The 25,257-nt window shown below is 42.2% G+C and overlaps 1 protein-coding gene across 2 annotated transcripts; it reads right to left on the minus strand.

Annotated features, from left to right (window-relative positions):
- Positions 1-24,457, minus strand: cgna (cingulin a). Of its 2 annotated transcripts, none has more exons than XM_033641028.2 (20): positions 24,277-24,457; positions 16,549-17,458; positions 16,342-16,412; positions 16,169-16,238; positions 15,962-16,057; positions 14,084-14,205; positions 13,707-13,818; positions 12,671-12,883; positions 11,394-11,542; positions 10,255-10,375; positions 9,954-10,166; positions 9,527-9,748; positions 9,183-9,431; positions 8,871-9,041; positions 8,462-8,623; positions 7,607-7,780; positions 7,340-7,458; positions 4,133-4,241; positions 3,849-4,012; positions 1-3,328 (listed from the first exon to the last, which is right to left on the minus strand). In XM_033641028.2, exons 2-20 carry the CDS (start codon positions 17,455-17,457, stop codon positions 3,193-3,195), a joined length of 3,582 nt encoding a protein of 1,193 aa, XP_033496919.2. In that variant the 5' UTR covers position 17,458; positions 24,277-24,457; the 3' UTR covers positions 1-3,192. The 2 variants fall into 2 exon arrangements, with proteins under 2 accessions (XP_033496919.2, XP_033496918.2); XM_033641027.2 differs by having other exon boundaries at positions 16,342-16,439.
- Between the last annotated feature and the right edge of the window lie 800 nt (positions 24,458-25,257).

Here is a 25,257-nt window from a genome sequence, read left to right on the forward strand (position 1 = left end):
TCAGTTCAACTTCATAGTTTTATTGTTGCTAGATTTTCCATAGAAAAAATTCTACATTGTGAAGTATAGTCACAGTGTGATTTCTTTTTTTGTTATAATTACAGCATATACCAGCATCTTTAAATTCAACATCTTTGTACTCAACAGTCTAACAAATCAAATTAATTAGCATTTTCCAGTTTGACTGAAAACACAGGAAGAAACATAACATTGCAGCAAAATGAAATACAGTTATTATCGCTCTGGCTGATTGTTCAAACTGTATACAAAAATCAACTCGAGACTCAAAAAAAAAAAAAAATCTACAAATGTTAAATACAAACATTTTACAAAATCATTCAGGTAAGAATTACAGTTACAAAATTCTTTTTAACAATTTTAAGGCATCATAATGAAAATGATGAGAATATATTTCAGTGACTCGCTATTAAGGAATGCATAGATATAGTGCAGCACCTACAAATACTCTTAAGCTTTTATTAGACAGGCAGTGGCATCACAGAGGTGAACATTTGGAGCCACTGAAACCCACGAGGTGACACCAAAACCAAAAGACGTAACTGGATGTAGGTGATTCGAATATGCTGTTGAAGTTCATAGGCTAGTTTAAAACTTTGTCAATATGGAGTTAAGGAATCACATGCTGATATACTTTGGTTTTTTATTTTGCAGTTTATATAACTTATTACCCAATATGCATGGACTCATACCAGTACATTTAACATTGTAAGTTCCACAACAATCCTGTTTTAATGTGTTATGTATGTATACATGTTAGGTGATTCATTGTTCTTCAACTAGGCTGGTTGTTCTTTTCCTTTAAAAAGACAGTTTTAATTTGAAGGAGTACATTGATTTAGAGGAAAAAAGCATTTATTGGGAACAAGTTTTCTCAACTTTAGGAGAGACCCGTGGGCACCCACACATTTTCATTCAGTTATAAGAGTTAATTCAGACATAAGAGTTCAAGGTAACCCTTTGAAAATGGCTATGTCAGTTGTTCCCTCGCCGAAATCTAGCCTAACTTTCTTGCCAACATGGCTAGAACCAATGGATGCCTTGAGCCCTGATCACACAGAAAATGTTTTAGCAGCTGGAGGAGGCTTTTTGTAATGGCTTTTCATGAGAATTTGCTCACAATTTCTATGTTGTGACATGCCTCGCGTTTCTGTGCTCTAGGCGCCTGGTGTATTTGCTGGAGCGCTCTGAACTCCTTAAGTCGAAAAAACCTAAACTCAGAGTGGAAAAGTGCCCCACGTCGTCTTTTTTCCCATTATCCAATTGGATGATCTGAGAGGCGGGCCTTCTGTGGTGGTCACGACAACAAGTTCACAGTTGGTAAACAATGGAGGAGAAACTGATGGTAGCGACTGCTGGATACCTAGAGCTTTATGGCCCGATGATAGACAGCAGGTTGTCAAACTGCCCCCAAGTCATCCTAAAATATGACTGTAAACTGCCATCATGGAGGAGAACCAACTGGACCAACTGGTTGTACTCCCTGTGATCCATGCTCTTTTTTTAGGGTCTCAAGTACCCACACAAATCTCCGACCAACAAACTGCTGACAGTCTCTCACCCTCAACCAAAACTACAGCAAGTACCCTCTGCTTGCTCATTTTAGTAACTAGCTACTAATTACTGAGAAAAAAAAATGGTAGAGTGAATACATGGGAGGGTTAGTGTAAGGACGTGATGGAGTGGTTGCCTGACAACAACAAAAAAGGCACCGCAAAAGCATTTTTTTTTTACCAGTTGCATTCAAAAAATGCTGCAAAATGCTTTATGTGTGATCGGGGCGTTAGGTTGTCTCACATCACAAGAGACCACTACCTTTGTGCTAGCTCAAAAAAAAATAAGCACGCCAGAGCCTCTTAAAAACAGTTATGTTGGCATCCTATTATTTTCACTAAGGGGACCGGCAATCATGATACCCCACCCCTCCTTGGGGGCACCACTGCAGACAGGAAGATATTTGGCCATTATTTTACTTTGAAAGACAGTTTCAAACTTGACAACATAAATATTCTGAATGTGTCCAAGTGTATGTTGAAAATCTTTTTGATGCAGTAGCTGACAAGGAATAAAAGATCTTATATTTTCCTTGGTAGCTGTAAACAAGGACCAAGCAACATAACAGCAATGAAACTGTCCACACAGTATACGATGTTCTGACAAATGTCCCATCTGTCCTCAAAGTTATAGACCACAGAACCAAACGTCTGTTGCACCTCTAACAGGAAGCTGCTTCATACAGTGAACAATGACTAACATAACTAATCAAACCTTCCCACCAATGTGAGGTTTCTATCACATTTATAGTTTTTAACAGTGCGTTTCAGGTGCTATTAGTGTCATATTATAATTCTTAATTCCTAGCCTGTGTACCGTGTGACATTAAAAACGTGAGAATATATTTTGTTTTGCGTAAACAAACTCCACATTTCATTCATTACGTATAATAAGCAGTACTTAAACCATTTGATTTGGTTAGGCAAAATAACTGTGAGAAAACCAGCTTAAGATTTAAAGTGTTATATTGCTTATAGTTTAATCGTGAATGCACTCAATGTCAGTGTTTGGTCTATGTTTGTTAGTAGTCCTACCTAATGTTTGTGCACACTGGGATACAGAAGTTTAGTGATTTGATGGTTGTGGCTACCAACAGGTAAACTGTCCAAACGAGTATTTTTGATTGTTCAGTCAAAACCAGACTTGGTACCGTAAGTGCTTGACTCAGAGTCTCAAACCTGAAATGGTTTAACATACTGAATTTATATCAAAAAATGCAAGAGGTATTTTTTATTTATATCTCTCTCTGCTTCCAGCTTAATGTCTCTCCTTGCATTCCAGTTACTGAGTTTGTGCGGTAGTTAGTTTTCATATGTTGGAGTACTTCCAACTGTACCATGGAGAACATCAGTGTAGATTGTAGACTGAAGGAAACACCCAGAAATGCAGAGGATGTTTTGTTTCCCTCCATTCACTCTGGTGTGGAAAATCATTTACCCGCTAATGTCTACAATATATCATTAGGTCCTTGCACCCCTCCCTCCTTGTCTGTAGTGTATACCATTCTGCCTTTTGGCTTTAACTCCCAGTCTACAAAGCAGCTAACCTACACTTCCTTCCATTTGTTTCCCTAAGCAGTGCTACATTTTCCCACCCTCATCCTGTCCCTGAAGCGCTGTCTTAACAGGAGCTGGTCTGGAGGTTGCCCTCAGTGAGGATGGAGGTGATGGTGGAGGGGTCATACAGGCTGTCGTCATCATCTGAGCTGAGGACCGATGAATCCAAAGCTGGGCGCATTGCTGCCTGGGTTTTCCTCCTGTGACACATAATCATTGACATTATTAATATCATCATTAGCTGTTGAAACACACTTTGATGTTTTATTCACGTGTCAGTGCTGCCAAGTGATCATAGTGCTCCCTCTGCTGGCAACAACATGCACTTCCTTGTTACTAGTGGGAGCATGTCTGGAATTTAATTTCCCCCGTGGTACATGAGTAATGTGCCTTTTTAATTTAATGAAATACCTGTTCACACATGGTGATTGCTGATTTGTTGTGAAATACTGCACCTCGGGGAGGTTATGTGAATCCCTACTTAGTGTGTGTAATTGTGTGTAACAGAAAAGGAATCTGGGTTCGCTGCTAATAACGTCATTTACACGCAGTTTTATTCCGTCTGTGCCATAGGAAGGAGGAGATGGTGTCTCTCCTTCTTACTCACTCGCACACATTGCTGTGATAATCTGGCTGTCAGGACGTGTCTTGCATAAGCGCACAGTGAGTAACAAATTGGATGAGAGACAGAATTGGATACAAAGAAAGGGAAATGCTTACTTGAGCTCAGTTTCCAGTGCTGTGACTCTGGCCTGCAGGGCCTCTTTGAGCTCCATCTGTTCCTCCATGTCTCTCTGGGCCTTCCTCCTCAGTCCATCTATCCTCTCCAGCTCGGTCTCTCCTTCGTCCACCTGCCTCTTCAGAGCTTTCACTCTCAGAGCAATCTGTAACACAGGATGAGGTTAAAGTGCAATTTTACTGTGTACGCATTTTATATTTATGTATTCCCATATATCAAGAGTAAATTCAAATACTGACATACAGTAGGAGGTGAATGTGTATACCTGGTCCCTTTGTTCAGTGTGTGTTTGTCTCTCCTCATCCAGTGTCAAGTTAAGTTCTTTTATTTTCCTCTCCAGACGTCGTTGAGATGCCAACACAGAGTTCTTCTCCCTTTACATGAATACAAGAGAAGAGCAGAGCATGAGAGATGTGAGCATGTTAATGAGTCATATTCCCCTCATCTCAACTACTGCCAAAATGCCCCTGAGCAAGACATTTGCCACCTCATTGCTCTCATTAAGATGCTCTGTAGCCAGGTGTTAATGTCTGGCTTTACTTTACTCTCGGGTATGTGTGTGTATGCATAACTATATTACAGTGATGACTTTAGTTGTTCTTTTATCTCAGACATGTTAGGATGTTACATACCTTGACATATTTTGGCAGAAACTTCCACCTTCCTCAGAAGTGTCACTTGGTGGTGGTTATGATGTGTCTTTATCAGCTGATCTGTCAATCAGCCGATATTAGGGAGGCGTGACTGTCCTGCCAAAAACTGACAGGACAGTCACGCCACCTGCTGTCCGTCCGCCGCCTTTCCAGGATGCTGCTCCAGGTGTGGGAGAGCATGTATGCCCCCTTGTCCCTGTTCATTGTCCCTGGGCCCCACTTCCTTAAGGGACAATGAACAGGGACGAGGGGGCATACATGCTTGCAGGGCGTGACCGTCCTGTCAGTTTTTGACAGGACGGTCATGCGTCCTTAATATCGGCTGATTGACAGATCAGCTGATAAAGACGCGTCACAACCACCACCAAGTGACACTTCTGAGGAAGGCGGAAGTTTCCGCCGAAACATGTCAAGGTATGTAACATCCTAACATGTCTGAGATAAAAGAACAACTAAAGTCATTATCAGAAACTAAAGACATAATGAACACCATTGAACTATATTACAGTGAAGCTGCATCCACACTAATACATCTTCACTTTCCAATTGAACACCTATGGGACGTTATGTATCGGTGCATCCGACGTTGCCAAGTACCACCACACACTGTCCAGGAGCTCACTCATGCCCTGATCCAGGTCTGGGAGGAGATCTCCCAAGACACCATCCGCCGAATCATCAGGAGCATGCCCAGACATTGTCGGGAGAGCATACAGGCACGTGAGGGCTGCATTCACTACTGAGTCACATTATGAGTTGCCATGATAAAATTCACGCAAGTTGCATCAGCCTGTGATCTCAATTTTTTACTTTTTTACTTTGATTTTCAGTGTGATTTTAAATCCAGCCCTGGGTTGATGATTTTGGTTTCCACTGACCATTTTAGCGTCATTTTGTTCTCAATACATTATATAATGTCCATCAGTAAAGATTTTCAATTTGACTCATTTGTTCATCAAGATCTGATGTGTGATTTAAGTGTTACAATATTAGCTTCCAAAATGTAGTGGAGTTGAAGTAGCATAAAATGGAAATACTCAAGTATATTAGTACAGCTCTTGGGTAAATGTACTACTTAGTTACAGTCCTTAGGTACAGTACAGGCCAAAAGTTTGGACACACCTTCTCATTCAATGCGTTTTCTTTATTTTCATGACTATTTACATTGTAGATTCTCACTGAAGGCATCAAAACTATGAATGAACACATGTGGAGTTATGTACTTAACAAAAAAAGGTGAAATAACTGAAAACATGTTTTATATTCTAGTTTCTTCAAAATAGCCACCCTTTGCTCTGATTACTGCTTTGCACACTCTTGGCATTCTCTCCATGAGCTTCAAGAGGTAGTCACCTGAAATGGTTTCCACTTCACAGGTGTGCCTTATCAGGGTTAATTAGTGGAATTTCTTGCTTTATCAATGGGGTTGGGACTATCAGTTGTGTTGTGCAGAAGTCAGGTTAATACACAGCCGACAGCCCTATTGGACAACTGTTAAAATTCATATTATGGCAAGAACCAATCAGCTAACTAAAGAAAAACGTTGTTCTTTAAGAAATGAAGGTCAGTCAGTCCGGAAAATTGCAAAAACTTTAAATGTGTCCCCAAGTGGAGTCGCAAAAACCATCAAGCGCTACAACGAAACTGGCACACATGAGGACCGACCCAGGAAAGGAAGACCAAGAGTCACCTCTGCTTCTGAGGATAAGTTCATCCGAGTCACCAGCCTCAGAAATCGCAAGTTAACAGCAGCTCAGATCAGAGACCAGATGAATGCCACACAGAGTTCTAGCAGCAGACCCATCTCTAGAACAACTGTTAAGAGGAGACTGCGCCAATCAGGCCTTCATGGTCAAATAGCTGCTAGGAAACCACTGCTAAGGAGAGGCAACAAGCAGAAGAGATTTGTTTGGGCCAAGAAACACAAGGAATGGACATTAGACCAGTGGAAATCTGTGCTTTGGTCTGATGAGTCCAAATTTGAGATCTTTGGTTCCAACCGCCGTGTCTTTGTGAGACGCAGAAAAGGTGAACGGATGGATTCCACATGCCTGGTTCCCACTGTGAAGCATGGAGGAGGAGGTGTGATGGTGTGGGGGTGTTTTGCTGGTGACACTGTTGGGGATTTATTCAAAATTGAAGGCACACTGAATCAGCATGGCTACCACAGCATCCTGCAGCGACATGCCATCCCATCCGGTTTGCGTTTAGTTGGACGATCATTTATTTTTCAACAGGACAATGACCCCAAACACACCTCCAGGCTGTGTAAGGGCTATTTGACCAAGAAGGAGAGTGATGGAGTGCTGCGGCAGATGACCTGGCCTCCACAGTCACCGGACCTGAACCCAATCGAGATGGTTTGGGGTGAGCTGGACCGCAGAGTGAAGGCAAAGGGGCCAACAAGTGCTAAACACCTCTGGGAACTCCTTCAAGACTGTTGGAAAACCATTTCAGGTGACTACCTCTTGAAGCTCATGGAGAGAATGCCAAGAGTGTGCAAAGCAGTAATCAGAGCAAAGGGTGGCTATTTTGAAGAAACTAGAATATAAAACATGTTTTCAGTTATTTCACCTTTTTTTGTTAAGTACATAACTCCACATGCGTTCATTCACAGTTTTGATGCCTTCAGTGAGAATCTACAATGTAAATAGTCATGAAAATAAAGAAAATGCATTGAATGAGAAGATGTGTCCAAACTTTTGGCCTGTACTGTACATGCTGTCAAATAAACAAACAAACAAACAAGGGTGAAAAAAATATGATCCAATATGGGGATCTAGTGGACTGCAGCATGTTTTCTATTTGTTGCTCTGTACCTTTCCTCACACCGAAGGCGTTCTTCCAGCTCCTGGATCTTGTTCTCCAGCTGGGAGACTCCTGCTGAGGAGCGAGAATGGCCCTCCATGTCAGCCACACGACTTCTCAGCTCCTTCAGCTGCAGGGACGGACATGGACAAAGAGAAGGTCATCAATACCCAAAATACAACTGGGGCAGCAGGGTGGGTATGTTTTGATTGGATGAAACTCAGTTACTATTAATCAAAAATGTCAGCAGACACATACGTTGTGTATGTGTTACATACGTGTCTCTCCATGGCGTTCTTGTCCAGCTCCAGGTCCTGTTTGGAGGATCTTTCCTGCATGAGCTCGGAGCGGAGCTGATCAATCTGGTCCCTGCTCCTGGCCACTCGGTCCGTCAGCATCTCCACGCTGCTTTTCTCCTCCTCCAGTTCCAACTCCAAACGCTTCAGCTTATCCTGATGGGGACAAGATGAGATCCACTGTATTAGACGATCAGTAGGGATGCACTGGTTGTAAAACTCTGGGCCAATTCCCATATTTAAGGTAACAATTTGGGTGCTGGCTGATAGCAAAGTTGTTTTTGCTGTTGTTTATTTCTTTTTTCTTGTTAGTTATCTCCTTTTTTGTACCATGGAAACAAAGAAATCTTTAAGTAAGCACAAATTAAAATCATACAAATGTAACCTTCTTTCAAATGAATTTTTTTTTTTAAAGAACTGCTTCAAGTCTTTTTACTATATAAAATATATCATAACTCTCTCTCTAATATGCTGAGGAAACCAAATGGATGTAACACAACAGAAACACATGCTCAGAAAGGAGACTGTGTGTACTGGATTAGCCTCAGTGAGAGACTTATTGATGCTGAGTTTGTACATGTGAGCATGTAAGTACTCTTGACCTGTTGTACTTCTTGATAAGGGAGTATATCTCTATCGACTTAATTATTACCTACATGTTATCTATAAACCATATTTTTGTTTGGTTTACAAATGAAAGTAAGAACTGTGTAGAAACATGTCCAGAAATTTGCACAGACTACAGTGCATGCAGAGCACAGCTATTAACAGCACAGAGCCCTGAGGTCATAGTTTATTCTCCCAAACCATGGAGGCGAGCAGATGCACATATCTTACCTCCAGGATGCGAATCTCCCGGGCCTTCTCATTATGGCTGTTTTTGTTAGCCTCCATCTCTCCCTCAAGGTGGCGCAGTCTGTTGGTCAGAAGCTCTTTATCCAGCTGGTGGTTGTCTCTCTCCTCACATGCAAGCAGAAGCTCCTTCTTTTGTCGTGACATCTAGTTAGATTCATAATAATATTAGAAACAGAGATGCCAGACTCAATTTCCATCATGAAATAAATGTGTGGTTTTGCATGTTTGCATCACACAGACCCATGAACACAACCAGCCAAGCATGCACCATGAATATTATGTGTCAAAACTATTGAAAACATTCAGACCAGACTTTCATAATAACAAACAAACAACCAGGCCAAGCAAGTCAGTGAGCATGCACACAAACACTCAAAACACAAACACACACCTCTTCCTCCAGTCTCCTTAGATTTACATGACTTCTATCCAGTTCACTCTTAGCGTCGCTTCCGTGACGTTGCGCCTCCTGCATTTCCTTGCGTGCCCTCTCTCTCTGCTCCTCCAGCTGAACCCTGAGAGTCTGCGCCTCCTCTCTTGAGGACATGGTCAGCGACTCATACTGACGGGAGACCGGGAGGGAGAGGGGAAAAAACAGAGGGTGAATGTTTGTTTGTTTTTTTTTTGTCCTGCGAGTGCTCTAAAGAGCAGTTGGGAGCTTTCATTTCTTTGCAAATAAATAAAAAGGATCTCCTCTGCTTACCTCTTTGTTGATTTTCTCCAGAGCTCTCTCCTGCTGTCGTTTGGCCTCCTCCAGCTGGTTGAGGGTTTGTTTGAGTGTCTCCTTGTCTTTCTCCACATCCTCCACGCGCAGGATAAGATCACGGTGCTCCTGGCTCAGTCGGGAAGCTTTTCTCTTGGCCTCATCTAGCTCAGATCTCAAGCCTCTCACCTCAGCGTGGAGGGCGATCTCTGCCTCTGAGCTCTCTGTGGCATTGGACTGCAGCTGAGCCTGAGGAAACCACAGAGGATGTCCAGTAATGCTTAAATATGTCTGCTGCTTCTAATGCACTGATAGTCAGTGCCACACTGTGGTGTGTGACCTACCTCTAACCGTGAGAGTTTCTCTTTGAGACGTGTGTTGGCCTCCTCCTGCTCCTGCTGGGCATCTTCGAGTGACTTAATGTCCATCTGAGCTCTACTGAGACGTGTTTTACTGGTCTCCACTTCCTCCTCAGCTAATAAGAGTTTTTCTTTGAGCTGGGTAGCTTCACCTTGTGCCTCACTGACCTTCTGCTCCAGCTCTGAGATGACAGATGGGTCTGGGAGCTATTGGCAAAAAGACAAGGGAATGATATTGGCAAAAAAATACAAGAGAGATGATGGAGATTAAACGCAAATCTCATCATTGTAATAACCAAAACTACCACATACACATCACCATGATTTGTTGTTTTTACATTATTAAAACCTCACTAAAATTTAAGTAATCCCTTCAGGGTGCTTCAGCTCCTCACTGTAAGATTTAACAAACCCGTTTGCTCTTCTCCTGGGCCTTGGTTATATCCTCTTTGGCCCTCTGTAACTGGTCCTTCAACCTGTCAATCTCATACTTCAGTTCTGCCTCCTGGTCCTGGTGAGATTTTTTTATGGAGATGACCTCCATGACCTTCTTGTCAAATGCCGTCCTCTGCTTCTCCACCTCAGACTTGGCCTTCTGTAGATCAGCACTGTATCGCTGAAGTTCCTGAACAAAACAATTGACAATTTGATGGTTTGACTGATTAATTTTTGTTAAACAGATCAGGCATCAGAGATCGTGTGTGTATGTTCACCTGGTTGAGAGTCTGTGAGTGAGCAGGGTCGGGTATCTGCTGTTTCATGGTGCTCACTCTATCCTGGAGCTCCTTTATTTCCTCCTCAAACTCCTCTTTTTCCAGACGGGCTTGCAAGAGTCTAAAAAGTGTACATTAAATACAGCTGAGTCAGACAAAATGTACCCCATAAAAGTATTGTAAGTGCTGCTTGATTAGCTGATCCGCAGCAGTTGGATTGTACAGGTGAATCATGGCAGGTGAGCTTAATTCACTTTGATGTAAGTCAATAAACAAATAAGTCATTATTTAATCTTCAAACAACAGGAAATGAATCAGCATTTACATTTTACCATCTAACAGTCAGACATACTCACAGAAAACAAATCTACGACACATTTTTGCTAAACATAGAAATTTAAGGTCATCCACACCACCCTTTAGTTTCTGCTGACATACAGTTTTACACTGTATGGACACATGAAGACATAAATTGTGACTCAGGTTTTTCACACTTTGTAAAACACCAAGGGCTTTTGGAGGACTTTCCAGGCCTACTTCCTTCAAATTCAAGGACACAACACAGCATAGTTTGAGACACAGATTAATTATTTATATCTATTTTCAAAAACTTTGAAGGCCTTGATTTTTTCCCTATAATTCAAAACCTTTAAGGATTTTAAGGACCCGTGAGAACCCTGGTGACTGGTTTCCAGCACCAATTCTGCTCAACCACAGAACTAAATATGGTCCACATATCATTCCACTGGTATTTGAGGGTTCATGATATATATTTAAATATGGATCATGTAGACACTGTAGAAAGAATTAGGTCTGTCAGTGTGGATGACCTTGAAACTACAGTCACAGTTGTTAGCACAGCTAGCCACATCTACAGGTCTGCACATCTAAACACAAATGCTGTTCACATAGTGACTCTCACGGTGTTTCAGTGCTGCTGGGTGGCTCTCTGACAGAGAGGGGGAGAAACATTGTAGAGTGAAAGAGGAAAGATGGACACACATTAGTAGTACAGCAGGTGCAAAGAACCATGAAAAGATGGTGACAAAAACCCATGTCTGAGTAAGCATTGGAGAGCCCAAAATCCAGGTGGGTTATAATGAATATACTCTGTGAGAAATATATTAGAATAAACTCACTCTTGTTTGGTTGTTCGAAGTTCGTCTCTGGTGGTGTGAAACTGCTCCATCCAGTGGCTGCTCTCATCTCTGCAGTCTTCCAACTGTTGTTGTAGGGTGCGAACGGATGCATTCACACGCAACCGCTCTGCCTCGATCCCTGCGTGAGACTAAAATGCACCACAGAAGAAGAATTAGGGCATGTTGTAAATATCCCTAACATTTAATAGACATAAAAACATACATAGATAGACCTCTGCGTTTATTGAAGATACTATTTTCATTGAGGAGGTCAAGGTTAAAATGTTATGTCTTGCTGCTATGATAGTGCACCTGACCGAGCGTGCTCAGTGCACCTGTGCATGCTGCATCTCCTCTGCAGACATTCCTGTGCTAGTACTCTGACAGGTAGTGAAATCCACTCTATTGCAGGCAGCACCGAAAAAACACCACTTTGTCAACCTGAACCTACTTTATTCAGTGTTTTTACTGGTTTAAATCACTCTGTCCATTTGTTTAAGAGAGGAAAAGAACTGAGCAGATAATTCAGCTTGGGGTAAAAACCCTCTGAACGTTTGGATCTTAAGTTATCAGAGAAAAAAGGTGAGGATATATTACAGTAGCAGGTGCTGGACTAGCGGTCTGTCTCCAACATGCCGAACACCACCAGATAAAAATGGATTTGTAACGTGAAACTGCTTTGTTCAGTGTTTTTACAGGTTTAAATCACTGGGTGTGCTTGTTCTGGAGAGGAAGAGATCTCTGCAGATAATTTGGCTCACGGTAATAATCTCCTGAACAAGGACCATGGAGGGAATTGTAACCAGGACTTCATGCTTGGAGTATGGGAGAAGTTTCAGCTGGTTGCAATCTGCAATCCTCACCGCTACATGCGACTACATCCCACACACTGTTCCTTTCATTTTAGGAGAGTAACAGCATTCGTAGGTAAAAATTATATAATTATACATGAGGAAACATTTATTCTTATATAAATATATATGTATATGTAGGGTTCACATTTCTCTCTCACAGCATTCACGTACCCTGTCAAAATATCCTTGAGTGAGACGTGGATGTGCTACAAGCTGACTCTTGTAAATCAATCTCAATAAGACAATCTACTAAAAGCCAAAAGAAAAAGATTTTCACAAAAACTTGATATATGTAGAAGTGGTTTCTCTGAGTTTACCGGAAGTGGTCTGTTGTTGTTGGACTGGTTTGACCCTTCTGACCTTCATTTTGACTCATGTCAAATGAAAGTAATGATGAGCTGGCTGCTGTGTTCGTGCACACACCTGAGACACCTGCTCCATGCTGCTGCGGAGCTTCTCCATGTCGGTGCTGTACTGCTCTCTGAGCACCTCAATCTCTTTGTCGTGCGTGGCTACCTCTTCCTTCAAAGCTCCTTTGAGCGCAGTTAGCTCCCTCTCTCTCTGTCTTAGCGTCTCCTCCAGCTTCTGTTTCAGCTGGCACACCTCCATCAGTTGTGCCTGACAAGATATCAAGTCCTGCAGGGAACAGGGTACACACAATATTAACTTGATGCTTTTGATCTCTCAGCCTCCTGTTTGTACAGTATTGCTCATTTGTTTACACAAACCTTATACAGCTTTTTCTTAAAGGGACAGTTCACTCAATATTAAAAATATGTTTTTCCTCCTACCTGTCATGCTTTTTATCAACCTAGATTGTTTTGGTGTGAGATGCCGAGTAATGTTGTCTGCCTTCTCTTGAATATAATGGAACTAGATGGCACTCAGCTTGTGGTGCTCAAAATTCATTTTAAAACTCAACAGCAATGTCTCTTTTCAGAAATCATGACCCAGGTACTCATGATAATCCACAGACCTTGTTGCGAGCTGTTTCATGTAGGAACTACTTTCTTTCTACACCCCTCAACCATACCACTGCGCAGGAGGAAGCATGCATCTACACATGGCTCTTGAATATGACAGCCTGAGATGTAAATATCATTAGCGTCTACCTTGGATGAGGTATAATGTTAGCTGGCTCGGTGGTGCTAGGTGAAATAACAGTAGATGCAAGAGAGAAGGCAGACATCTCTATGGCTGATATCTCCAACACTCTGCAACTAACACCAAAATAATCTAGAGTGATAAATAGCACTACAGGTAAAAGGAAAAGTGTGTATTTATTATTTGGGGTGAACCATCTGTTTAACAGGAAGTTAATCTTGCTTTTAACTGCAAAACCTTTTCAGTTTAGTCTAGATTTCAGTCTCATCTTATTAAAAAACCCAATAGTGGGTTGAGATAGTTTCTCCCTGTGCATCTGTGTGGGTTTATTTATGCGAGTGTGTTTCTGTAATACCGTCTTGTTGCCATTCTCTCTTCTCAGTTCATCCTGAAGCTCAGCCAGCTGGTCCTCCATTTCTCTGACCCGTGCCTCTGCGTTCTCCCTGTCCATACGCAGCTGAGTCAGCCTGCGATGAAAAGAGGACATAAACACTGCTGAATGATTCCTTCAGTTCATGCGACTATGGCACACTTGTTTGTCTTGTGAATAAGTTACAGTAACTGCTTGTTTTATGAAATTGTGAGGAGCGTGTGCTTGAAAACAAAGTGGGCTTGTCAGGCAGCCCTCTCACTCCTGACCACAAAGACTCATAGACAATGGTACCATGCCCCCTTCCTGCTTTCCCCTATCTGCGTGTGTGTTTGAGTGTGTGAACGCTGCCGTGTCCTCACTCTGATTGTGTTTCATTTAATTCTTTCTTCTTCCGGTCCAGCATCTCCCGGAGCTGCAGATTTTCATCCAGACAGGACTCCAGCTCAGCTTTCAGAGTGGGATCAGAATTGCTAACAGAGTCCTACGCACAAGCAGACATGATGAATAAATGAGAGCAGTGAAACATTAGACATCAGGTAGCTCTGGTGGCATTAACAATGGGCTTTTAGGAAATGTTACAGCAAGCTTGCATTTGCCCACCGATCAATATGCATAAGGGATTAAGTTCTTAGGAGCTATTAGGGATTAAGACCTGCCCACCTTCCTTAAACCAACTCATAATGAGTCATTATTGAAGTTAGATTATTGTGTGTGTGCACCTTTGACCAGGCCAGAGGGCTTTAAGGATTAATGTGAGGATTAATCTGAAGCACACTCCAAGAAACCCCCCAGCGCTCCTGGTTAGATTAGTTAGAGACATAAAAACACTGAGGACAGCTTCGCACTCTCAACCAACCAACAGCTATTTTCCTACACTTTGATAGCAGAGGGGGTTTTAGGAGACTTGGATGAGAGTCTTGATGTGTGTGGCATTGGATGTGCACCATGTAATCAGAGCTGATTTAAAGTGGCAGGTTACTCTACTAATGTGAACGTCTTCTGGTGGCAGCCAGTTCCAATCAGCCAAGTGAATTTAGAGAGGTTGGTGGGTCATTCGAGGCACTGAAATGTCAGCAACAACCTAAAACTTGTACATTCTTCAGTGTAGTGCTGTCAGATATATTGATTTGTTGATGTATATTGAGTCTGAATATTTTAAAGGGTTTTCTGCATCTAACATTTTCTGCAGCATCGATACATTGGTACCAGCTGCGCTTTCTCACTCTCATATTGTTAATGTTTACTACAGTCACTCTGCTGTTCTCTGCTACTAACCAAGAAAAGTTGTCATGTTATACCCTTGTTATATTTATCTTTAAATAAATATCTATGATTGTATGCCCTTAATGTCTATTTTTCCTTGTAGAATAGAGCTTTAATTCTCTGTCCAAGCCCGACTGAGCCCAACTTAACCTGCCTGGTTCGGGCAGAGCCAGGCGGGGCTGTAATTTCAAAATATTTCCACAAGCTTGAGTCAGGTCAGGCTCTGGCCAATTTACCAGTGATTTTTTTTTAAATAAGACTGGCAGTTCTCATGCATAAATGGCAGGGGCTGCCATGAACCAAATCACAAGAGGGGGATAGCGACTGAGAGAGAGGGAGAGTGACAGAGAGATCAAGCAATATAGTGGAGAATGAGGAGTACACATGCGAAAGGAGCAGAAAACGAGAGCAAGAGAGAAAGGGGGGGGGGTGCAAGGAGACTTAGTGGGCAATGTTTGCTTCTGACTCCCCAGCAGCTGCCCGCTCTGCTGAGCCTGTCGTGTATGAGACGACAGACTATTGAAATAACAGAAGGAAGAAAAGGAAGAAGTGGTGGTGCAAGAAAATAGTCCCTAGCCCTTAGCTTGTAATAAATGTTTTAATAATAAAAATGTATGTATTTTTTTTGTTGTTGTTGTTGTTGTTTTTTTTAACACTAGAAAGTCGATATTTTAATGGGTTCGGGCCCAAAACTTCTGCCGTGGTTCGTGCTCAAGTCAGGCTAGGACAGACACTGCGCAGGTTCATATAGGGTCGAGCCTGATTTTTGTGGCCTTGATCAAAGCTCTATCATGATATCTATCATGGCACTGAAAGAAATTCCAGTATTGTTTATGAATGTAAAATTGTCCTGTGCACTTAAGAAAAGCGTAGAGATAAATTTCAGCACTGCTAATAACCTACTGTTAGTATTTGGATGGCTATCAATATAAAAAAAATCTATGCCCTCACATCTTTATTTCTACTTTGCTTACCCTTCTCTCCTCCTGCAGGGCAGTTTGTAGTTCAGCCATCTTCCTTTCAAGCTCCCTCTTTTCTCTCATCCATTCTTCTTGAGGTCTTTCTTTAGGCTGTTGAAGACCAAGATAAATGGAGACAAACGTAAGCAGCTTGCTCATACTATGTCTTTACCTGACGTATAAAACAGGCAGAAACAAAGCCTTACAGAATTACATACAAACCTTGAGACTCTGAATCTTCTGAAACATGACCTTGACTTTGTGCTTGATGACGACATCACTCTCGTTGCTCCTGAGAGAAGGTGAAAATGGTCAAACGTACACGACAGTAATCATTCATCACCAGTGCATTATGATAACGAAATAAAACCTCTACCCTAGGTGTAGGTCCATACCCTTGTCTCAGGATGTTGTATATAGTCTGCATGACCTGCTCCTCCTCGCTGTTCGCCTCTGCACTCTGACCCTGGTCCAGCAAAAGGTCAGGAGTCACCTTGAGACATAGATCAGAAAACTACTCTTGCAATGTTGCATGCTACATGGTGTTTGGAGCTCACTAAAAATCAGTGGTAATGCTCAGCTATTAAATATTTTATTCTTACTTGTGCCTCAGTCAGAGTGGCCTGCGGCGTCTCAGCAGCAGCGTATCTCCCTGGTGAAGTCCAGTGATTAGCCGAGTGTCCTGGAAATTTGGTGACAGCAGGCTGGCTGCGTCCCAGGCTGCTCTGAGTTGAGGACGGAGGTGAGTTGTAGGGGTTGGGGGTGAGGAGAGGAGATGTAGCTCTGGGATCTTGCTGTTGGGGATGGAGTCCTCTCTGTTGGCTTTCAGTGTTACCACCGTCAAACCTGTTTATTTGTCTGTTGACAGGAGTTTGTCTCTGATTTGTTTGTTGAGGAGGGGCAGGGTAGGACTGACTGCTCCTCACTGACCCCACTGACCCGTTGAGCCCAGCTTTGTACGAACCATCCCACATATTCCGTTCCATGCTCCCCTCTCTGCTACTGACACGCTGAACCTGCTCTCTGTCCCCTCTTACTCCAATTCCTCCATCCAGATTCCCATAACTTCCAGACTTCCCATCTCCTGGTGGCCTGGACAACTGAAAATCCTCATTGCCTGCTACTCCCTCTCCATCCCTCTCCAGCAGTGACCCATGGGACTGTGCCCGGCGTAGTGCCCCTCCCTGCCCACCTCCTACATCTGCCCCCTGTGTTCCTGGTTCTGCCTTCTCTCTCCGCCGGGGTAGGCTACTGTAACCGGGGTGGCCCTGGGTCCTGAGCTGAACCCCATACGAGTCTCCTTTCTCTCCGTCCTTCAGGACCACATATGGCTGGCCAGCGATGCCCTGCACCCTGACCGCCACGCCGTACTTGGAGGTGGTCTGGGTCTTGGTCTTGGTCTTGGGCTGTGGCCCAGGCTGCCCCCCGCCAGTGTCATAGAGGTCATTGATGAAGCGGATCTGGACACCGTAGTCCACTGGGGTCTTGCGACCTGAGGACGGTGTGCTCATGCTGGTAACACAGCACAGGGCAGGGTAAGAAGAAGAAGAAGAAGAAAAACGCATTTATGTGGTTAGGTCACACATAAGAACAGAGCTTTTACATACAGTATTTGCTTTTGTTAAGTATTTTCATTCAGCTTTTTATTTATGTATAATAGGGCTGGGCGACATGACAGTATATGACATGGAAAGGTAGAGATGTGTCCACCAGTAGAGGTCTGGCAATACTGTTTCTTCTGTGGGAGCTAGCGTTTATGCTACGATTAATAGCTATCTTCGTTTCAATTCAAATTAAATAGAATAAATAAAACCCTGTACCAGCAATGTTTGTTTATGCTACGTGTTTACTATCAGCCAATATATCATTAGCAGATTTTTTAAAATTCCATATACTGATATTAGTCGAGTGAACCTGAAGAAGCCACGGGTGAAGCACGTTATTCGCGCTAAATAAAATCACAATAATTCAGTTCAGTGTGCGGTGGTTTATGTTGATGATTTTATTGAAGATGTTCCTGTGGCCAACTAGCACCTGATCCTTGAGACTGGCTGTGCAGAGGGAGCTCTGTTTACGGATATTAGTATTGGCCTTGTCTCACATTGCCAGACTCTCAGCAGCACTGTGTCAACATGAGAGAAAGGTCTGGAAGCACTTATCATCATTTTGTTATAGGGGAAAAAATGCTCTGGTATGTCTGTATTTCTTTAAACCAATCACAATTGTATTGAGCCCAGGATGCAGCAACGGTACCCATGCAAAATCGTGTTACATTTGCACATGAGGAGGTTAGCACTGTCATTATAATAGGTAATTCTCTGCAAAAGAAAATGCCACCAACAACAGTAGGCCTAACAGACATATGTCAACCCTGTGATTCAACTTTACTAATAAAAAAAAAAGAAACTTAATATAATAAGGGTGAAGCCTGACTATACTTTAGCTCTGGAGGAGCTCACTGGACCTGTACAAAAACCAAAATCGATTTGCTGGCTGCATGTGGCACTTGCAGAACAGAACATTATCACGATGGTGTCACAGAGGCTCGTGTGAAGTGGAACGGATCGGTAAATTGCTGAAGGCAATGTCACGGGCGCGTGCTGCTGCAGGGATAAAAAGATGTGACAAACCAACTCTGACTGACCATGTCAGAAAGCAGATCAACATCAGGAATGAGAGTCTTGCGAGATTAAGTCTGGGTTTCTCTGAGGTGTGTTCACAAGTTGTTTTATAGGTTGTAAATCTTTACAACAATTCCCAGAAACAACAAAACAGGTTTGCCTTATTGCACAATCCACATCTTCACCAAAACATGCTATTTTTTTCAGTTCTTAGCTCAGAGGTTATTGTTGTTTCCCATAGCAAAGGGGATTTTAAAAACCCAACACGCAGATAGCGGAAGGGGGGAAGGAATGTTGGCCTATATAGCCAGCCAATGCAGGTTTATAAGGTGCAGCTTATATCCGGTGAGTCAAACTAGTAATGGCCTGATAAACTCAGTATCGCTTAGACTATGCTCACAGTAGCACATTCAGGGACGTATGGGTAAAAAGGACATTATGATCAATAGCCAGGTTAAAGAAACAGCGAGGAAATCTAAGAATACCTAAACATTAATTCACATGCAACCCTGAAATGTCAAAACCTTGTTAGACAAAGCGCTTTGAACACTAACAAGGACACAGATTTATAGGCAGTAACACTTAGTTTCTGCCTCTTTGGCTGCTTGTGTGGACTTTGTGCTCTGTGCACTCCATTAGTCATTAACCTGAAAGCACACACCCACATATCACTTTCCACTTGTAAGGACCAACAAAGCCTTTCCCAACTTTTGGAAGTTTCCCAGCCAGATACTAAACCTAATTCCCACTTCAAAACTTTGACAGCTTGAATAAAGACAGGTACCACAGCAACTAGTACGGACCTTTTCATTCTTTCACTCTGTAATTTCTCCACTTTTGAGTTTTTCTCGACTCCCTAATCCTCCCTTTTCCTATACTTTGATAGCTCTTGATGAGTAATTCTGAAACTATTTGTATCTCAACTGATCATACGTCACAGTTTAATGATAAGTCACTGTCAGCCTTATGCGTCACTCTCAGTAATATAAAGTACTTAAGTGAACATTCCTGATGTTACCTTGACTGACTGAACATGCCTTGTGTTAGGTCAAACTGTAGGATCTCACCCCCCATGTCCATTACACTGGTATGGTTCATTAAATTCACATCAAACCTGTTACAACACTCCCTCCCTGACCTCTGCACCTTTTATTTCCCCTCCACAGCTTTCCATGGTGAGAGACAGAAAGTGGGCTGGGAGAGTGAAAGGGAGGGTGGAGTGAGACAGAAAGAGAGAAAAAAGAAAACACTCCGCTTTTCTTCTCTTATCAGTGCGTTGTGTGATAAAATCCAAAGTCAAGCTGTTCTGTGCGCAACCCTCCCCCCTGCGCGCACACAAAGGACCGACTATGAAAGTAACCATCTAACAGATAACTAACAAATGCACCCATGCATTATTGAACGCCTACACGTGCATTTTCACATTTCCATGCAGATTTTGAAGGCTGTATGACGCAGCACAGACTAATCCAAGCCAGGAAAAAGATACAGTCAGCAAAGTGAGCCAGGACGGATAATCTTATATGTCCCTGCTGTGGAAGCGAAAATGAATACATGAAACAACTTTGGAGCGAAAATAGGTGATGGAAAATGTCTGGGCTGGCAATGTGCGAATCAACACGACATCAACGACCTTTGAGGATATCTGTGCGCTTGTGGTGCGTAAGCATCGTCCACAGATAGACCTGCTCATCAGAGGTGCACAGCTAGTCGATTTTTTTTTTTCCCTCCACCCTTTGGGAACCACAGAGGAAGCACCATGTCACAACACATTTGTGCAGTCAAGCATGAGGTCTGCAGCGCACTGTCTTCACTGCAAGGTCAAGCATGACATGCACTGACGAACGTGCCATACGAGGGCAATGTCCATTGATTTCATGGGAAACTGAAGCAGGGAGATCTGTAGAGCGTAAGGGTGCCAAACTGACTTACAGTACAATACTAACAGGACGTTTCTCTGTTACTATCTGTTAATCTGCATCTCCTCATCAGTTTAATTTTTGTATGTCACTGAGGAAGAATGCCGAAGAGGGGCAGGGATGAGGGGGAACCCATCCTATTGTCCAGTTGATGTGGGGCGGAAAATGAGGGCAGCAATTCTGAGAATGCCAAAACCATCCCCGTGGTCTTTCATTTCCTCCCTTACACTGTTTATCTGATTACAACAAGTTTGTTTCAACACTGACATTTTTGTCCCCATACGTTCTCCCTTCTAGGTTTCTCCACAAAGTTATTTTTTTTCACACCTCTCTAAAATAAACATCCTTTTCCATATTGAAAGTAGGATATCAAACAAGTTCTTCTGTAATCTATTTGGTTATACAGTGGCTGTGCTGTCATATTAAAATGTCAGTCACACCTACTGTAACTGCTTTCTTTATTTGAAAGCAACACGGTGTGTGACTCTGTATCCTTTAGGGCTGAAATGATAGTCGATAAATCAATAGGCAATTAAATGATGATTATTTTCTAGTTCTAGCTTCTCAGTTGTGCAAATTTGCTGCTTTTTTCTTCTCTAATTTTTTGAGATTTGAGATTTTTTGGTTATGCTAAGACATTTTATGGATTAAACAAAGAATCAAGTAAATACTAGGAGGATTCATTTATCATCAAAAAAAGCATCAGCTGCAGCTCTAATATTCTTATAGTGGGCTACACGCTCTCATGCAAAGGTCTCTAACTCATGCTTGTGTCATTAATAGGATGTGACTTCAACAACAAGCTTTTGCAGGCTTGCATGCCCAACTATCTGGTGCTTTTTGACTCCGTTGCCAGTTATGGTACCCTGCAGTTATGCTGACGGGCTCTCTGCCTCGGGCCTCAAATTGAATTCCTGCACACTAAATTGAATTGGAGCCGCTTCCCTGTTAAGATCCGAGATGGAATGGAAAATGTAATTAGGAGATTAGAGCGGGTGTGGAGAGAAATGAAACAACAGCAATGTGTGGAGTCATGAAAGTGCCTCTGCTGACTCACAGAGTCAGCATGGTTCATGTGATCAGATCATCTCTGGCCTGGCCTAAAACTGATACAGCTGGAGACAGCGGCAAAGGCTGAATGCTTTCTGAGTCTTAACTTTTATTTGTGCTGCATTCACTATAATACAAAAATGTATCATCCTACATACTGCAATGTATGTACTTACAGTATCAATACATGATGTGTTTTTAGGAGGGGATATACAATGCCTTAACAATCATAAACCTGCCAAGTTTTTTATTGAACTAATTGAAAGTTGAATCATTCTTTACAATTCCTCAAGCTGTATCTTGCATCTGCTGTGGATGACTGAGAGAAATGAAGTTGAAAGTGCCAGTGAAAGCACGTAAGCGGACCTTGAGTTAAGGTTTTTATGTCAAACTACTATTTTCAAGGTCAATGACAGAGGGAAAAGCAGCAAATACACATAAATAAAAAGAATAAAATAAATGCATTTTGCCATGACATTACTTTAAGTAATTCATCAATCACTAAAACAGTTGTCAAATAATTTAATTCAATTGACTATATCACTTAATCGACTGTTTATGCACTAGTAAATGGCACACTACTAAGCAAAAATGGACGAGCTGTAAAGCAGTAGTTTGTCCCTTTTCTTCCAGGTGAATCGTTAAGTTTTGCAGGCATAATAACCTAGAAATTAGATACATGTAGGTGTAAGTAACAGCGATGGACAGTAACAACAGCTCCATGCCTTTTGTGTCCTCTAAGGACACGCAGCCTCTCAGTCCTCAGGGTGCTCTCCCTCCTCTCTATTACATTCTTGACATAAAACCAGGCCCTCTTCCTCTCTGAAGCGGTCAATCTCTCCTCCAAACTCACCACTACTCCTCTTTCACGCTCAAACAAACAGCCATTTATTCCTCTTTTCAATTCCAGAGAAGTTCATTGGCATAACAAAGAGATACTTCAGTGTTACCAAATAGTAAACAAATGACACCATATTAGGAGCACATAAATACACCCCTCCCTTACCCTACATTCCAGACACTTGTTTCGCTCTGTCCTTTCACACACACAGGCCAAGAGTGTGTACGTGTGTGAGAGAGGTTGATTTATGGGAACTTATCTACATACTGCAGTATGTGCACCTGTAACATCAGACTAACCTTTAACACTTTGTCCAGAATTAAAGGATTACTTTGGTATTTTTCAACCTGGACCTTATTTTGTCATGTTTTTGTGTGTGTAATTCCTGAATGGAGACAACAGTTTTTATAATTGGCCTAGTGTTGTGTGATAGCAGCAAAACAGGCTGCAATGTAAAGTAAATGGACAATGAGGCACTGTCAATTACGACGACTAAAAATGCTTGTTTTTGGAACCAACAAGCTCAGATTGTTATCGGAAGTGTCCGACAACATTATGGAAAGAATCTGAGCCAGAAACAGCCCCAAAATTGCTAGCCAAGCCAACCAAACTCCATTTGAATGAACAATCATTTTTTCATCATGAAACACACTTCATTTTGAGTTGACAGAAACAAAATAAAACTCACAAAAGCCGTCTCCCTTCATTATTACACTGTTCCAATTATCTCTGATTTGGTTGAATTAAACTCTTAATCCATCCAGTTTGATGTCAAAATATGCTGCCTCTATACATATGTAAATTACTGTTTATTTAAAAGGAGCTTTGTTGAGGGCGATTTTGGGTCTGTTTTTGGTTAAACAAAAAGGTCTATCTCTGCAAGGATCCTTTTCATAATGTTGGTGGACACTTAGAATAAAGACCTGAGCCTGTCAGTGGACAAATACCCAGAGTGGTAACACTGCAGCCTATTTCACCACTGTAGCAGTCTCTCTCAATACTGGACCAACTTCAAAAACTGAAATGCCTAAGGTGCCCTTTAAAATGTGCTACTAGCTTTTCTCCCCACGTTAATTCTGTTTTAAAAGTACACTGTGTCAGCATGGTCAGTGGCTTAGCAAGTGCAGTGCTGTAATTATTCAATTTCATGACACAATCCATGAGCCTTTCCCCACAACTCAAAACTATAATCTGCACTTCTTACTTGCCTGCATCATCAGTTTCATCGGACTCAAGATTAATAGTGAAGAGAGCATCTCTGAATCACAGACATGCTCTTCGAGATGTCCCTCAGAGGTTGCAGAGAATACATGTCAGGCTAGCATAGATTCAAAGCCTTAAAGCATTTTAAATATAGTTGCATACAGCCCCTTGTGTCCTAAACACTGTCTCTGAGGTCTTACAGTTGTTTGCTTCTCAGTGCACAGTTCACCCTGGTAGCAGGTAACATTAGGCCACCTGTTTTGGTAGTGAAATAGCTACTGAATGTGAGTACTTCCGACATTAAACTATCTTTAAAAGTCTTATATTCAACTTCCATAAATGAGTGGTCACATTTAGAGTACTTAAACGTTTAAAAGAAACACCCGTCCCATGTATTTCCCATCACATTAACAGGCAAGTTATCCTGAGGTAACGTTAGCTCAGAGCACTGGTCACTGTTAACCCTCGAACCATCATCAAACTGACGTTAGCTACCAAGCTAACGTTAAACTGGCAAACAGATACCCCAGGTAATAGATTACTGTAAGAAATGATGACAGAACTAACTTATAGGAAGTAATAAGCGTCACATAGTGGACAAAAACATCCCACAAAGAGCCTAACTGTCTGACAGCTCGTGTGTCTGCTTTTAGCTGTCTGGCTATGTGAAGTCCAACACAACAAGCGTAAAGTTACCTTTTACTCTCAAGTTTTTACTCTGCTCCTCCTCGACACTCCGCTTCCCTGGTGTCGGTGATAATTCAAATGTTTTCCATCAAAGTCCACGCAGAAAAGTGGGTGGAAAGAAACAACTCCTACGCAAATTAACACGGCAACAAGTTCATTTATGCGGCGACTGCAACCTGTTACCTTTGTCGGGGATGTAACCGTCCCGCCCAGCCTCCCCGAAGAGAGCGCTGTGATTGGACGAGCATGCTGACGTGGGCGGGGCTATAGATAGTGGCTACGTTCGCCATTGGTGAGATCCATGCGTCACTCATTCATTGTGCTGGACCACTTTTTGACCTTTTTGCTGTACAACGGAAGCCCGCATTTTTACTTTACATGAAATAAACAAAAAACTATCGGTAGAAACTGACAGACAAACATTGTTCAGCACCTGCGTTGTGGACGAAGGTGTATACAGACTGGTGTCTCCGTGTATTTGTTTCTCTTCATATCACCAGTAGATGGCGCAATTATGTATCAGCTGGTAGTTGAGCAGCATCATCATCATCCAGAACACTTGTCAAAAAGAGCTCCAACCCTCTGCTGCAAGTGCATGACCTCCATTAACTTACTACAGCTGAAAGAGTACATGCAATGTCCTACTGTTGTTTTATTATAACTATTTTATTATTTAAATGCTTGTTTATTTGACAGGGACAAATTTAAAGACATTGCCTCATATCTAAAATACAACGTAGATGCAATGCATGCAGGTTTCTAGCCATGGCTGATTTGCAACCCATGTCAAACAGTGAGTGATTACTGAGCATGGAGCAATTCAACAAAACATATACAGTCAAATATGAGTATGAGGTCTGTGTGTGTTTGTCTCTATGTGTACATGTCCACACCTATGTCCATGCATTGTGCTTAATGCACATGCCTGTGCATACCTTTATATGTGTGATCAAAGATTGTGGTCTGCACAATCAGTGTTCACAGGTTTGC

Source organism: Epinephelus lanceolatus, chromosome 10 (genome assembly GCF_041903045.1).
Source record: "Epinephelus lanceolatus isolate andai-2023 chromosome 10, ASM4190304v1, whole genome shotgun sequence".
Classification (NCBI taxonomy): domain Eukaryota; kingdom Metazoa; phylum Chordata; class Actinopteri; order Perciformes; family Serranidae; genus Epinephelus; species Epinephelus lanceolatus.